The sequence below is a fragment of the Dunckerocampus dactyliophorus genome, chromosome 4 (assembly GCF_027744805.1).
Source record: "Dunckerocampus dactyliophorus isolate RoL2022-P2 chromosome 4, RoL_Ddac_1.1, whole genome shotgun sequence".
Lineage (NCBI taxonomy): Eukaryota > Metazoa > Chordata > Actinopteri > Syngnathiformes > Syngnathidae > Dunckerocampus > Dunckerocampus dactyliophorus.
The window spans coordinates 16,125,258-16,141,698 of NC_072822.1; the positions used below are offsets into that span (position 1 = coordinate 16,125,258).

Here is a 16,441-nt window from a genome sequence, read left to right on the forward strand (position 1 = left end):
AAAGTTATACAATATATGTAAAAATAGTAATATTTCTGTTATAATTATAGTGTCATCATATTAATGTATTGTAAAATTGACTTTTTGTAATATTTCTACATTTTTTTTCTCATAAAATTACAACTTTGTTCTCATAAAATGAAGACTGCATTCTTGTTTGTGTTTCCCTTTATGCCAACAGTATAGCAACACAACTTAAGTATTGTAACATTACAACATTCACTGTAGCCTGTATTTTATACCTTTAAACTAATGCTACATATAATATATCTACTTTATTATCATAACTTTATTTTCATAATATTTGTCCCTTTAAGTGTGGCTCCAATAGTCCTTTTTAAGGTTTTGCGCGTCACATCAGTGCTGGTGTTACTATTTTTATAGTACTGAATGTTATGACTTGTTTCAGCATCGACACAAAAAAGGTAGGTGAGTGATTTCTAGCTCACCTTCTCAGTTGTCTGATTGCAGCTACATCTGGAGGCACCTTGACATTGGATACGTTCAAGGCATGTGTGACCTGCTGGCTCCACTTCTGGTCATTTTGGATGACGGTGAGCCATCACACGAGACCACTTCTTATACAGTATTCCCTCCTCTGCTTTCGGTCTCCAGCCTCATATCTGTCTCTCTCTGTCTCTCTCTGTCAGAGGCCCTGGCCTTTAGCTGTTTCACAGAGCTTATGAAGAGGATGAATCAGAACTTTCCACACGGAGGAGCGATGGATACCCACTTCGCCAACATGCGCTCACTGATCCAGGTAAGGCAGCATCAGGCACATCCTGATTCAAGTAGTGGAAGCTGCAAATGAAATGCATTAATTCGCCTCAAACTTCATCCCTCTTTTCTGCAGAAACCAATTAAATTCTTTCTTGTGCTTGCTCTGTATTCTGCATAGATCCTGGATTCAGAGCTGTTTGAGCTAATGCACCAGAATGGGGACTACACCCACTTCTACTTTTGCTACCGTTGGTTTCTCCTAGACTTCAAGCGAGGTAAATGAGATGACAGTTTGTGCCAATTAGAGGAGCAAGAGATCCAGTCTAAGTTGTTTGTTTTTAACACATCTTATTTGCCTAATGTGCATACGGGGATTTTGTGTTTCTACATGAAGAACTCTCTTCTTGAGGATGTAACTGGAAAAACTGCATATTAATTTGAATAGTCTTTTACTCTAAAGATGTACGTGTGTCACCTTGATATAGCATATAAGTATTTCCATTTTATACACCTTCATACCTGTTGCCTAAAAGGTCGTCTCTCGCCACTTCGTGCTTTGAATTCTTTTACTTTACTCTATCACGGTTTTTCCAAAATATATAAATGAATAAATCATGGTATTTGGTGGTTGAACACGCCCTGCTATGAGGGAAAGAATGCATATTTAAGCAGCTGTTAATATTTTTTGCCTAAATTACCGTAATTTCCGTTGTATAAGCCACTACTTTTTTCTTAAACTTTTGAACCGTGCTGCTTATACAGCGGTGTGGCTACGGTAATTCATGGCTATGTTCTAATCGTGCCACAATATGTCATTTTATGCCATTTTGTGACGTGGACATGTGCGGCTTACTGTATGTACAAATCTGTTTTTTCCTCTAAATTTACTGGGTGCGGTTTATACAACGAAATTTATGGTAAGCATTTTCAAGCATAAAAATGGCAAAATGAGCTAAAGCACAAATATAAGGCATTCAAAACATGTATTCAAAGACATTGATGATATGTGATATTCTGCACTAGTCACTAATTGTCAGTAATGTTTCTGTAATGTTTGGAGAGACACACATGCACCACATTTTATTGCCAGAACAACAGGTTTGAATTATCTCACAACAGGCACAACAATCCCTAATAAAAATGCCTAATAAAAACACAGGCTACTGTTGCGTACTGTTAAATGTTAAAAACCGTATTTGGAAGGTCGTAAACACGTTTTTTATGCTGTAGCTACAAACATACCGTATTTCATTTCTAAATAAGGAATCCTACTATGCGGAAATTCACTTGTCACGGTCAAGTAATAACCGCAATATACGAGGGATTACTGTACTCGTTTTCATCCCCCGATGAGCCAATGTGCATTACTGTATATGGTTTTGGACAAAGGTTTTGGGACACTGGCCTGGGGCTGCACAAAAAATGAAACCAATACAGCGATCTCAATTCACACTAGCATGCAATGTCATTTCGAAATGAGACCATTTTTTAAAAACTTTTTTTTAACCTGTTTTCTGAAAACTTTTTTTAACCTAATGAGGTGCATCACAAACAAATGTTGCCATTTTACTCAAGGACTCAGGCTGCACTGTTGTTGGCACAATGGTTGACACTTCCTCCTTGCTCTCCCCGTACGCCAGCAAGCCTTGCCGGCCAGGGCAGCCGAGCCAACTTGCCCTGGCGGCGAGCCATGCTGGCTTTCATTCATCAGCCTGCGGGCAAAGCGATCATATGAATTGAAGTGCGCAAGCATGCCATGTTTTTGCCTTGGATTCTTTTCAGTCTTTGTATTCATTTCTTTTTTTAAAAAGGTCCCTCATCAACTGTCCTTCCAGGACCTTTCATGAAGAATGGCAGACCATGGAAGTTTCTCTAAAGCAGAACAAGACAAGAAGGAGTCTAATAATAATAATATTAATGTGCAATCTCACTTTTAAGCCAGAGAATCGTGATTCACATTGTTTACAGACTGGTGGCCGTTAACACCTACAGGAAGTGAAAGTATAGGTAGCATGGTGGTGGTGTAGTTGTTAGCACATCTTCCTTCAGAGTCGGGGACATCAAGGTTCAAACATGCTAGCGTGAGTTTTCTCCGGGTATTGTGAATTAAACATGCATGTCAGGTTGACTGGAGGCTCTAAATAGCCCATAGGTGTGAATGTGGGTGTGAATGGTTGTTAATCTACAGTATATGTGTCCTGTGATTGGCTGGAGACCAGTCCGGGGTGTGTACCCCGCCTGCCACCCAAGTCAGCTGGGATAGGCTCCAGCTCAACTGTACCCCTAATGAGGACAAGCGGTATAAAAATGGATGATCTTCTGTGATATTTTATCTTGCAGAGCTGGTCTACGATGATGTTTTCGCAGTCTGGGAAACCATCTGGGCAGCCAAGTTTGCCTCTTCTAGTCATTTTGTCCTCTTCATTGCTTTGGCGCTCGTGGAAATCTACAGGGACATCATCCTTGAAAACAACATGGACTTTACAGAAATTATTAAATTCTTCAACGGTAAAACACAATGCTTCATTCTTCAAGTGCTTCACACTAGATTTCATACATGTTATTCCTGATGTCTGTTATTAGTGCTCCTTTTTTTGAAGGACCATTAGAGCAGGGGTCACCAATGTGGTGCCCGCGGGCACCAGGTAGCCCCCCACGACCACATGAGGTGCCCGCAAGGCTGCTTTTCATTCAGGTTTTCAGTTAATAATGAAAGAACAGTAGAAAGAAATGCATTCTGAAATACAAAATGTGAGTTGTGGACATCGGCATTTTGTTCATGTTCTGGTAAAACAAGCATATTCGCTTTGTTTGGGTTTAAAATAAGCTCTGAAAATAAATGTTACAAAAATGAGTAGCTCTTGGCCATTTCATTTTGTAAAAGTAGCTCTCACAAGGAAAAACGTTGGTGACCCCTGCATTAGAGCCACACTGAAAAGAAAAAAATGGTAAAATTCCAAGACGTTCTTGCAATATTATGAGAAAAAGTTTAACAAGTGATTGTCAAAATTCCCACACAAACCTAAACACACCAGCAACTGCTGTCTTTCTGTCTCTCGAAAGAGTCCGCATATTCATCAGGTAACTGATTGATGACAAACCAAAGAAAATATCTTCCGATCACACGCACAACAATGTGAGTGTTCGTACAGTTGATATGTCAAAACTTATGTTTGTGAAATGTATGCGCAAGTGTAATTTGACAAGATCAACAGTCCTCATCTTAACTCAGGTAAATACAGCACAATTACGCCTTTATTCTCAAGAAATTGAGATTGTTTTTCTCATAATATTTCATCTTTTTTCTTTGTCTTTTCAGAATGGCCTTAATACTCCTTTGCGCAATATTATTAAGTAGTGAAAGGCAAGAATCATGAGATAGTACCATTTAGAAAAGCCAAGCATTGATGCCTTTGTAGGTGTCTTCTTTCAGCATCGGGTAAATGGATCTGTCTGCACTGCACACATTTCTGGGACATCAGTATAAACACGTTCATTGCAACGGTTGTCAGTTGTTACATTGCAGGATTTGATGTGATGTGCTTGAGGAGGTTATATTTGACACGAGCGCATTGGTGAACATTGTCTTGTCTTTCAGAAATGGCCGAGCATCATAACATCAAGCAGATTTTGACCCTGGCGAGAGATCTTGTGTACAAGGTGCAGATGCTGATAGAGAACAAGTGATCGCTGTGGGGGGGTATATTGTCTTCTATTTCCTTCCAAGTATAATCATCTGTAGCAGCACAACACACACATACTACACGATGCCTTTACGATCATTGTTTGCAGCCTTGTTGACTGTATCCTCTATGTTGTTTGTGTAGTCGACAGATCTATGAGAATATTATAGTTTATACAGTAATTGTCAGCCTCTGCAAATACATATTATGTGTTTTACAGAAAAACCTTAAGTGTCAAATCTGAATACACTGAATCCTGTAGTTGCACATTTGAAATGCAAATGAAGAGATCCATTTTAACTATATTTATGTTTTAATAGCCAAGGTTTACATGATGAAGTGATGTTTTAAAAAGATAAACTTCCCCTCCTTGACAGTGTTTTCAGTGTTCTTGAGCTGCCTTTCTGCCAAATAGCATGTCCTTGTTAAGTACGTGTGTGAATTGTGTTAATCATGACATAATTATTTGTAAAGTCATAGTCTAATACTTAAAGACTCCTATGTCAGTGTGCTTGTGTTCTCTCCTTCTGTTGTTCAGTGAACAGCTTTATATATTTGTTTTGCTCCATGATGTCGTTTAATCACAACATCGTATTGTTTGTCAGAGTTTTGTTGTCTACATTATATAGATGATTTGCTTATTAATATTCTAAAGGTTAAGAACAGAAAACGAGTGATGGCTTTACGCGGCCAACTGGGACGCAAAGAAAACCTGCACGTCTGATAGAATGCCTGCTTATGATATATTTTGAACATTGCAAAAATATGACAAAGAAAAGCTGTTGTATTGTGTTGGCAGATTTAAACTTTGACAAATAAAAATATACGCGCTTTTAACCATTCGTTTGAAACGATGTTGCCAACTTTCGAGCTGTTTTTGATATTGCTGCTATTGACATTAGTATGATGTTTCTTTGTGAATGCTAACTGATGTCAGAAAACCTACTTTCATTTATTGTAGCCTTTTATTTGCCAGTTTTTTTCATGTATGTTTTCATTCAGATGTTGCTTTTTTGTAAGATTGTTATTTTTATTTTGTGCCAAGTTCTTAAAGTGTATTGAAAAACAAACTATATTCTGAGAACTCATATACAATATATATTAAATGGTATATGTTACTATAACATCAATGGAATTCTCTTCGTTTTTGTCAACAACTGGATTATTAGCTATTTAGCTATTTATATTAAACGATGCACCTGAAGAGCCATACTGCACATTATGTGACATCACATATTTAAGAAAAGCTTTTAAAGACTTACAGATTTACGGTAACTGTCCTCTGGAATTTAGTGCTGATAGTCCGTCAAAATTTTGAGCAGTCGGGTGCTTTGGCCCAATCAGCGTCCCTTATTTTAACTTTCTCACCCAATCAGCTCCGCTCTGTTCATATTTCTCCAAATAGCCAACATTTGGCCAGTGAGAGAGCGCCGAGCTGCTTCCGGTCTTATTAGCATATTTCAACATTTGACCAATCACGGTTGATGACGACACTCTTATAGCTGGTTTTTACTCTCAGTATTCAGAAAAGTCGACCCTGCAACATACATATAAAATACAGTATTTACTCCAGCTCAACTTGACGTCGAACTTGTGCGGCTGATAAGTGGTGAGTATCAATAAACTTGACATGAACTTTTTTGCTGGTGCTGTGTGTGTGTGTAACTATTAAATATGCTGCAACATCAATATTTGACGCTTACAATGTATACTGCGGTGAAGTTACAAACATATTGAAAGATTTAAACTTCCGGGATTAATAACTACCAAACGAATTGCTGTTTCATAGCAAACAATACCTCTTTTTAACCGTGGCAACACAGACAAGGCGCTTCTGTGAGTTGCTATGTGTCTTCATTAATTTAGAAGGACTAAAACACAAAATGAAAAGCAATACACGATCAGATGAATTCAAAAACAATCGTTTGCATTCCTTGAGAGTGTCTGAAGGGTCTCGGTTTACCTGAATGACGGTGTGACATGACAACATTTATTCCCTCAGTTTACTAAAATGCCCACTGAATTATGATATTAATGCTTCTTTATAGTTTACCATGTTAAGATTTGGAGGAAGCCATGCTGCAGCTGCAAAAGCAAATAGAATGACCAGAAGAGTAACACAGGCAAGTACCACTGGCTCATAATACATAAACTATAGGTAGATATGATACAGATACAGCTATAGATGCGGTGTCGTCATCATACGTGATTGGTCAAATGTTGACATATAAAAAATGCTAACAAAGCCTGAACCAGATCGGCTCTCTCTCATTGACCAAATGTTGGACATATTGAGAAATATGGACAGAAGCGAGGCTGTTGAGTGAGAAAGTTGGAGAATGTTGGACGCTGATTGGTCCGTAGCAACCGAATGTTTAAAATTTTGACGGACTATCACTCAGGGAACAGGTAGGTTAATGTCCTTTCATCGTTAAAATACGATGGGCTCCAGCTAGTAAAAATGGTCGCCCGAACAGGGACTTGAACCCTGGACCCTCAGATTAAAAGTCTGATGCTCTACCGACTGAGCTATCCGGGCTCTGTCAGAGATAATTGTACTCTTTCTTATCACCTATTACCGATCAACCAATTGAATTGTTTTGCCTGGCTTCTAAGGGCGAATTTGACTCCCACGAAATATATTTCTTTATTTTTTGTGCCGATTTTAAATAGACACGTGGTTCGTGTAAGCAGTGAAGCCACAACCCACGTTATGCAACCTAAAACATTTGGTGTAACCTGGTAGAATCAGTTTAAAAGAACAGCTCGGTGCTGGTTTACAGAAGACGACGCTTTAACTTGATTGATTGGTAGATACTTGATTCATCTCCAATATAAATTTTAGTACAATGATTTTAGAACCGCTCTAGAACGATGTATTACTTTTGTTATTACACGTTCATTAATTCATTATTTTTTTATTGCTTATGTCAGCTGACTTTGGACGAGACGCGGGATACCGTACCATCTTGACCTCAGGATCGGTAATGAAAATGGCGCCGTTCTTTCATGTTGTGGTGGGAGAATCATCTCGCTTCTTTAGTGTCTCTGTTGGCTGCGCATGCGTAGTAAGAAAAAGGTTGCTAAACCGTTTGCCTACTTCCGCTTGACAAAGGAGGTCGTGTTGACATTTAATGGGGCGAACTTGAACGTTGGAAGAAGTTGGGACAAAGTTTCTCTATAATGCCAGGTGTATAGCTAGTTAAACACAACAATGGTCCACGTTGCTTTGTGGCGCACTTGCCGTAGAGTGACACCGAAGGTGCTTTCATCTTACACTTTATCAAACAATGGGTACTCCTCCATATCAGATGTCTACAGTGGAAGGACATGTCGGTGCGTTCACGTGGCTAATACAACGCGTAATTTGAGCTCTCAACCACACAACTCGAAGGTAATTTACACGGCCAACATGAAGCTACAAAAGCTACAAAGGGTTTAGCCAAAACAAGATTACAATGTGCTCTTCGTGCTCTTGTTTCCATGTGTAGGTGCCAGCAGCTCCAACCTGGCAAGCAATTCCAGAGGAGCAGCTTCCACCGGTATTTATGTACAATTATACTTGACTGTAAATAATGAAACTGCATTGTTTACTCAGTTTTGATTGATAGCCACACTGCGCTGTAATGCTGAGAGGTTTCTCATATTTGGGCCTTTTCATGTAGCTATACTTAACTTAGTAGCGCGTTTCTTGGCTGCACAGCTGCCAGTAGTACATGTGTATGTTAGTTTCTTTTTTGGCTAATCAAATTGTATGTGTTGCCATATCAATGTAGTTTGCCCAGGGCCTTCAGAATCAAATTCCTGGACGTCCTGGCAAGGTTGCTGCCACACATGTATATGTTATTTTGTTTGTTTTTGTTTTAGCAAATCCAATTTAGATTTGCCAGCGTGCAGGCTTGCAGCTTGATCGGTTGATCAGAGCAAAAGTGTTCAACAAGTTAAGTTAGCCCACAATGGCTGATTGATGAGGAGAAGTTGACATCTCCAGTGAGTAGATGTAATTTATGTAAAAGTTTTAGGTTTTTGTAGTATTATTAAATGTTGATTCTGAACTGTGCCATATGTAGTGTGGACGTATGGCATTGTCGTAACTTTATCACCGAGCTGTGCTATTTACATTCGTTCCATTTGGCTGAGTGCGAACACGGGAGATCACTGGTGGAAATTAGTTATTAAGGTTTGAAGTTGCTCGTAGAAATGTAAGAAAAGCGTATTTGTGACGATACATTTGAAGATAAAATGTTAAGTGGACATCTTGCTTCATTAATAATAGTATTGTGGTGACCACAACTTGACTTCATAACGCAACTCATGCGTAGAAGAGACGCTAACAGCTTAGCAACATGGTCACTGTATAGTGACAAGGGGTGGGGGTGCACATTTAAAGTGAAAGATGAAATGGAAGCGATAAATAAAGGCGAATTATCCGGGAGTTGATCGCCGTCCAATGCAGGTCTGAAAGCTGTAAAAAACCTCAGCAATGCAACCCAGTGCGGCTACAGAGACAAGAAGACAGAACTTCGACACATTCCTCCCTCACCTAGCAAGCAGCATCTCGCTTTCCTGGTGAAACAAACCAATGGTGTTCAAAGTGTGGCTCATTGCAGAAATTAAAATAAACAAAAACCCAGCAAAAGTGGGAAAAATATAACAAAAAGGGCACAATGTAACTACAAAAAGCTAAAATGCCAATAGTCATAACTAATAAAAATGCAAAGACGTGTCTTAAAATATATGGATAACTTTTTTTTTTAGCCTCTCCTGACTAAAACAAAGACAAGTAGATTGTAAGTGGCTGATGGGCGTAGTGGGTAACAATGTCGGCACTTGGCACAGGGCACTGTGTTTTGAATCCAGCGTGAGTGGCAACATATAACAATAAAAGACACGCAGTTATGACACATTTCCTTTTCCAGCCGACGCGAGTACCAGCCGACCTGGTGGACAAACTTGAGCGTCTGGCCTTGGTTGACTTTCGTACCAAAGAGGGACTGGCCTGTTTGGAGAAAGCCATCCGATTTGCAGATCAGCTTCATGTTGTCGACACCTCAGGAGTTGAGCCAATGGATTCAGTTCTGGAAGACAGGTGTGCCACAGCATGCTCATTTCAGAGCCTGTATGTAGGATGTTTGTATGTCTTTCTTACACATTCAGGGTTTTATACCTGAGGGATGATGTAGTGATGGAAGGCAACCATGCAGAAGAACTCATGCAGCTCTCCAAAAACACAGTGGAGGACTATTACATGGCACCACCAGGTAAAAACATTTGTTTGTTGCCTGTTCAAAGGCATTATGAGCATGTGAGGCGTGCAGAGTGTTGTTGTTTTGCTAGTTATGCTTTGTGTAAAGATAGCCATTTCAACCCTTTTGAATTGTCTGCTCTTTGTTTTACTACAGGAAATATTCCATTACCACAGAGGGAAGAACGGTCCGCCCTGTTGAAACACTCTGAATTCTGACATCTTGGACTTTTATTCCATTTCAAAAGCTTATCCTGTTCAAGGTCATGGTTGAGCTGAAGCCTATGCCAGCTCACTTTGGGTGAGAGGCAGGGTGGACCTTGGACTGATCACCAGTCAGTCACAGATACAGTAATCCCTCATTTATCACAGTTAATTGGTTCCTGACTCGACCTTGATAATTGAATTTCTGCGAAGTAGGATGTTTTTAACATTATTAGAGCCCTCTAGACATGAAATAACACCCCTAAAGTCACCTTTACACCCATAATACCCAATACAGTAGACATAAGAGTAAATAACCCATTTAAGACATGAGACTTGTGCTTGTATGTCTTTCTATAAATGTGTTCCCTAGGGGAGCAGAGTGAGTGGCAGACAGGAATTGTCGTCGGGGTTTCAGCGTTGAGTTTCAGCTTGCTGTGGAATACGGCCACAACAGTAGCCAGTGTTTTTATTGGGGATTTTTATTAGGCATTGCTGTGCCTGCTGTGAGATTATTTAAACCTGCAATGAAAGCCTGTTGTTCAGGTGTCATGCCAAAGTAGGTATCCCCGATAGAAAGTGTATCCCCCGTGGGACCGTGCAGAACTGTGGGAGGGCGGAGCTGAGTTTCCTTGTTTAGATATTATCTTAGCTTCTAAAAAAAAAAGTGGATTGTAATCATGCCGTGATTGTTCAAGATGTTTGGTATTGTAATAAGTGACATTTGTACCAAAATAAATGCTTTTGATTTTGCACATTACATGTCGCTCAAGTTAATAGCAGTTTGGATTGCACCGTATGACAATGTCTTATTATTCTTTTCCTTTCTATAATAAAGTGTAGTTTGGCGATCAGCCTGCTAACTAAACGTAGACTAAACCCCCAACCCCATAATCCTCAGGTTTACTAACATGGATTATGTATCAGGGACCTTCGGCATCAAAAGAGCCATATTGCCTTAGAAACTTGTAAAAGTTGTAATGTTTTTAAAATGTTACTTGTTACAACAACAAAAGTGCAACAAGCATGTGTAGGCCTACTCTGGAATCATTGAAATACTTAAGTAAATACGACTGCAGCATGCACCAAGCGGCTACTTGGAAAGCTGCAGGAAAATATCATGTGGACCCGGATGAAAATCAAGCCGAATAAGTCGCAAAACATCTCAATAGTCAAGGGAGAGCTTAAGAATGTGTTAAGTTCTGCATTGGTGACGACCCAATACCGATTATGTCAGAGCAACCTGTCAAAAGCCTGACCAGATGGTACAAAGCCCAGGTGCAGGTACTAAGGCAGGACATCAGTCTGGACAACAACAAGACAATGCTGCCAGGGATGCTCAAACTCTGGTGCCTGCAAGTTGGGACTTCTCCCTCGGGTAATGTGGCCACTCACAATCTACGGGGTCCCAAGAACAATTGTGGAGAAGATGGAGTGAACACATACACATCCTTGATTTGCCTATCACATGCCGCACCGTTGGGTACAAGTGCTCTAAAGTGAGACTCCAGATAACATGACCATCAGCAATGCTGCACCACCCCTGTTAATGGGACAAATAGACACCATCCAACGCAGTGCGACATGCTACGTCAACCCTGAAGCACAACGACATCCTGGGACACGTCCAGCCAGGAAGAGGGGGATCTGGCGTTGCAGTGAATAAACCAACTTGGCGCAAAGCTTCAGCTTCACAAAGGAGGAAAATGGTGGTCGAGGAGGTGCACCGTCAGGAGGAGGCTGAAAGAAGCGCAGAGGATGTCTCTCTTGCCAATGAATGAGGGGGGAAGGCGTGGAGAGTAGAAAGCTCACCTGGAGGCAGTTATGGGAAATGGAAGCAAGCAACATCAGCGTCATCATAAGAGCAACATATGTTCTCCCATCCCCCCCAAAAAAACCTACACCAGTGGTATGGCGAGGACCCAACCTGCACCCTCTGCCCAAACCCAGCGTCTCAAACACATCTTGACCAGCTGTAGGACCAGCCTCACACAAGGCCATTACACCTGGAGGCACAATCAGGACCTCAAGAGTCTGGCAGCAGCCCCTGCGAGCAAGAGGAACACCATCAACTCCTTGCCCCTGAGAGCTACTAATTCCATCTCTGTGCCAATATTCATTTGAGAGGGACAGAAACCGCCTAACCAGAAGCTGGACAGCTAGCCATGGCGCGTGATTTGCCAGCAACTAATCTTTCCCCCAGAGATTGCAACCACCACCCTCAGGCCAGACTTGGTGCTATGGTCCACTTCACTAAAGGTGGTCTACATCATAGAGTTCACGGTCCCATGGGAGGATTCCACCGAAGAGGTCTATGAACAAAAGAAACTGCCCAACACAGACCTGGCAGCAGATGCACAACAACGAGGATGGAAGGCCGAGGTCTTATCAGGCTCATGAAAGACCTTGGCATTCATGGACAGGCTCTGCAACAGACAATAAAATAAGTCTCTCAAGTGGCCGACAGAAGCAGCCAGTGGCTGTGGATCAAGTGTAAGGACCCTTGCTGGGCTCAAAGCAGAGGGGGGTACACCTGGGACGCGATCAAAACCCTGATAGTGTGTCCTCAGGACACTAAGTGCTCAGAATTCAAATCTGATGGTTGTTAACCAAAATCAATCGTCGCCAAAGCGGTTGGCTCTTACGGCCTGCAGGCTGGTTCAGTAGTGTGTCTGCTGGTGACGCAGCCCGAGACAGTACAGGTGTCCTTAAAAAACGAGAAGTTGGAACAAAGCACCTATGAGATTTAGCTCAGCTAAATGGTGCGCAACGTCGAGCGGAAGGTGGAGAGCAGAGCAGGTTCCAGTGATCAGATACTCACTCGCCAAGGCCACGTGACGGTGAGCGGCAAAATGGTGGACTACCACGTCCACTATTGAGAACTATTATCATGACCTGTCCTCCCGAGCCGGAGACCGAGCCCAAGAATGAGTCTGAGAGTTCATTTTGCACCTTACGTTAGGCTAGCATTAGCAGCATCCTCTTAATTCACACGAGGATGACTGTAGTGTATTGTTAAAGTCCACTAATGAGTCACAGGACGTGTTTCAAAACGAATACATACAAACATACCGTGTACACTTCTCTTTTTATAATCCTGCCGTACTTATCACTCCAGATGTTAATGTGCGAATTGAGACAGCCATATTCTGTTGCATTTATTTTTGAAATTGCAGCTCCAATGTCTACCACTAGAGGGCACTTCAAACTCTATAATGAATACAGCATATTTTAATACAGTATTAGGATTATTTACAATAAAGGTTTTGGTGTGTATGATTATAGTTACTATAAACTGCATTTATGTGCATGTTGTCATAAACCCTGTCAAGTATTCCAAATGTTTAATCACAGTGTTAAAGTCATTGACAGTGTACATTATTGTCAACATTAATAAAGATGATCTCATTTTTCTCCCACTCGCAGTCCCTTGTTTTTTTTCCCTGAGTTGAAATCTTGGGATGCTTCATTTCCTCACTGATGCGAGGTAGGCGTACCAAAATAAGGCGATCATGTTGGCAAATAGCACTCGGAACTGAAAGCAAAAAACAGACACCAAAGATTGGAAACAATATTGCTGTCCGGGTGTAACAGTGGACAGAACGCAGGTGGAAAAACATACCTGAACAGGCACAAAGTTGACATTGATGAACTGGAACGGTGTCCAAACTTTCCAATTCATCTTCAGAGCGGTCCAATAACTCCTTTGAATCTTCTTCATAAAGTCATCCAGCCCTTTTGCCTGAGATTAAGAGGTATGTTTATGATTCCTTATCAAATGTGCGGTTGTTTGTTTTTCATAAAAAGGCACTTCAAAATAGAAGCAAACACATTTTTGTCACATTTAAAACATCCTGCGTATAAACATATGTAACATTTAAAAAATAACCCTGCTGATCCTAATTTAACAACCACTTAAAAAGTTGTTTTGAAGTTATCACAACGAGAACAAAATGCATCACTGCGCACGGGTCATGTTACAGACATGTGCTTGTCAGTCCCCAAAAGGTGTGTTCCAAATTTCTTGGTGATCTGGCTAAACACCCCGTGTCAAGTCACCCCGACATCCAGGGTCAAACTTTGGGGATTTAGCCTAAAATGTTTTGTGACACTGGAGGAAGTCGGAGTACGCACAGAACACCCTCGCAAGCACAGGGAGAACACACAAACGCCACACATAGTTGTTCTAACACGGGGGGATCCAAAGTGCGGCCCATAGCTGTTTTTTATTGTCCTGTGGCACATTCTAAAAATAGAATTTAACACGAAAACTACAAAAAAACTGCAAAAATTGAAAATTTTACAAGAATAAAGTCAAAATACTTCGAGAAAACATTGTAATCTAATGAGGAAAAAGTAGAGAATAATCATTTTTGTAGCATAACATTGAATTATTAAAGAAAAAAGCTGTTTTTTAAGTTGTGATATTATGAGAAACAAAACAACAAATAAAGCTGGAAGGTTTTGTTGCGGAAAAAGTAATGTTATGAGAATAAAGTCAAAATATTATGGGAGTAAAGTCATAATCACGGGATGAAAATTTACATGAACAAACATGAAACAGTTTTGTAAAAATAAACAAACAACAGCAGCTTTAATTTTACAAAAATAAAGTCAATAAAGTCAAATTATTGAGAAAAATTACTCTAAAGAGAAAAAAGTCGGAATTTTATGAGAATAAACTTGTCATAAGATTTTTTTTTTAAGTCGTAATATTATGAGAAACAAACAAAACAATATAAAGTTGTAATTTTTGGAAAGTTAGATTGGGGAAAAGTTAAATTATGGGAATAAAGTCATAACATTACAAAAGGACGAAGATATAGTTGGAAAAAAGGTCAAACTAATACACTTTTTCACCTATATCACTAAGCTGGCATAAAGTTCTTTCTTGAAATATATACAAGTTCTCTTTACAAAATATCCAAGTAGCCCTTTCAGCCTTTCATTTTTCAGTATGAGGCCCTCGATGGAAAAAGTTTGGGCGCCCCTGATCTAACAGAATCGTACCTAGATCTCCTGACTGTCAAAGTATCCTTGGGCAAGATACTGAACCCCCAGTTGCTCCTGATGCTGCGTCATCAGTAGGTAAATGTGCTAACAGTGTCAAAGTGCTTTGAGTGCCTTGGAGGTGGAAAAGCGCTGTACAAGTGAAAGACCATTTCCCATCTACCCACCTCCAGGATGGTCATAACAAAGTAGAAAAGCAGCAGGAAGCCAGGGGCAAAAACAAGGCGGTCCAATAGCAGGCGTTTGAGCGCACAGTATGGCTCTGTACCGGGCATCCACACCTCCATCAGCTGGTAAAAGTAATGGCTGACTGGTCCGGTAATTAACAAACTGGAACGACACAGCACAAAACTGCCTTTAATAGTATCACACATGTTACAATTCAATTATGTACAAAATGATCAGGAATTGTGTAATAAACAGCCTCACCCATAAATGGCATAGCGTGCAGCTCCTGCCAGGTCAATCTCTTTGACGGCATCATTTTTTGACTTTTTTCTTGCCTCCAAAATCTGAGAAAGAAGATTTCCTAAGGCTGAGAGGATGCCACTGAAAATATGAGGGACAACAACATAAAATAGAAGCTGATTGGCTGAATTGGAACTATTGAGACCGCCTGTGATTACTGCAACCAAACGTGTATACTGTATAACAGCGACTTAAAGTTAATAAGCAGAAACAATTTCAACAAATATTTAGCTGACAACACAGTATAATAAGTTAGCAGGGCTACAATTACTGTCGAAATTAGGACACTGACAGTTCAACCGTATCAGCAGAGCAAACATATCAAAGTTCACTACGACACACCTTGTTACAGATTTAGTCAAAATGGGATATTTCTTCAGAAGAAATAGATACTGCTGAAGAAAACGATACGGAATGGACGCATCCCGAAGCGGCACACTATAGACAGGCATTGTCACTTCTTCAGAAACACGAACTAAACATTAAACTCTGAATTTGTGAGAACTCAAACTTTTCCGGTCGACGTCGTTGCTTGGCCGCTGACGTGCTTACGTCATCTCCCTGGGCGGAAGTGTAGCCTCGCTCTGTTTTTTTTCATTACTGTACAGTAGGCCAGTGTTGCCTAAACTTTTCACAGTTACGTACCCCTTCAGACATTTGACTTGAAGCCATGAAGCCTTCATTAACTTGAAATATTGAACATGATTAATTGGTTAATTAATTTTGTAGCGAGTAATTCCGGTTCAAAGAGTGCTATTTTGCATGGTCAAATTTTGATAAAAGTTTTACAAGAGCACTAATAAATAAATACAGATTTTTGTCCTACATATCTTTTATCTCAGCCGGATGTTGGGATCCCTCCGCTTGAATGGGTTGACTTTGTGCTTCACTTTTGTCTACTTAAAATCGCTATGATTTAATTCAGCATATTCATTTGATACCAAATTGAAAGGGAAAGTTTAACAAACATGATAAAGCAGTATCCAAAGTACACAAATACATACAACCAGTGATAAAGCCTCATTTTCGGGGGAATCCATTGACAGGTCTACACAGGGCGGGGCTTGGAAAACCAATATACAGTAAATTAAATCTTCAGGATTAAACATTC

General features: G+C 40.3%; 3 protein-coding genes and 1 non-coding gene across 6 annotated transcripts in view; 2 read left to right on the forward strand and 2 right to left on the reverse strand.

The window, feature by feature from the left end:
• sgsm1a (small G protein signaling modulator 1a) overlaps positions 1-5,538 on the forward strand; it is a 34,358-nt gene extending 28,820 nt beyond the window's left edge. For all 3 annotated transcript variants that reach the window (XM_054774383.1, XM_054774385.1, XM_054774384.1), the window contains exons 21-25: positions 472-554; positions 651-760; positions 899-995; positions 3,061-3,228; positions 4,319-5,538. In XM_054774383.1, the coding sequence (XP_054630358.1) occupies positions 472-554; positions 651-760; positions 899-995; positions 3,061-3,228; positions 4,319-4,407 (547 nt within the window). In that variant the 3' untranslated portion in view covers positions 4,408-5,538. The remainder of the gene's footprint in view (positions 1-471; positions 555-650; positions 761-898; positions 996-3,060; positions 3,229-4,318) is intronic.
• A 1,331-nt stretch (positions 5,539-6,869) lies between these two features.
• trnak-uuu (transfer RNA lysine (anticodon UUU)) lies at positions 6,870-6,942 on the reverse strand. The gene has a single exon. It is a non-coding gene; the product is annotated as a tRNA-Lys (tRNA).
• Positions 6,943-7,478: 536 nt separating this feature from the next.
• On the forward strand, positions 7,479-10,612 carry gatc (glutamyl-tRNA amidotransferase subunit C). The gene is made up of 5 exons (XM_054774845.1): positions 7,479-7,797; positions 7,895-7,945; positions 9,323-9,492; positions 9,561-9,664; positions 9,806-10,612. The coding sequence occupies exons 1-5, from the start codon at positions 7,618-7,620 to the stop codon at positions 9,865-9,867; spliced, it is 567 nt and encodes a 188-aa protein (XP_054630820.1). The 5' UTR covers positions 7,479-7,617; the 3' UTR covers positions 9,868-10,612.
• Positions 10,613-13,179: 2,567 nt separating this feature from the next.
• pxmp2 (peroxisomal membrane protein 2) lies at positions 13,180-15,867 on the reverse strand. Its single transcript, XM_054774844.1, has 5 exons — positions 15,673-15,867; positions 15,292-15,411; positions 15,030-15,192; positions 13,475-13,594; positions 13,180-13,387 (listed from the first exon to the last, which is right to left on the reverse strand). Exons 1-5 carry the CDS (start codon positions 15,780-15,782, stop codon positions 13,319-13,321), a joined length of 582 nt encoding a protein of 193 aa, XP_054630819.1. The 5' UTR covers positions 15,783-15,867; the 3' UTR covers positions 13,180-13,318.
• Positions 15,868-16,441: the final 574 nt, after the last annotated feature.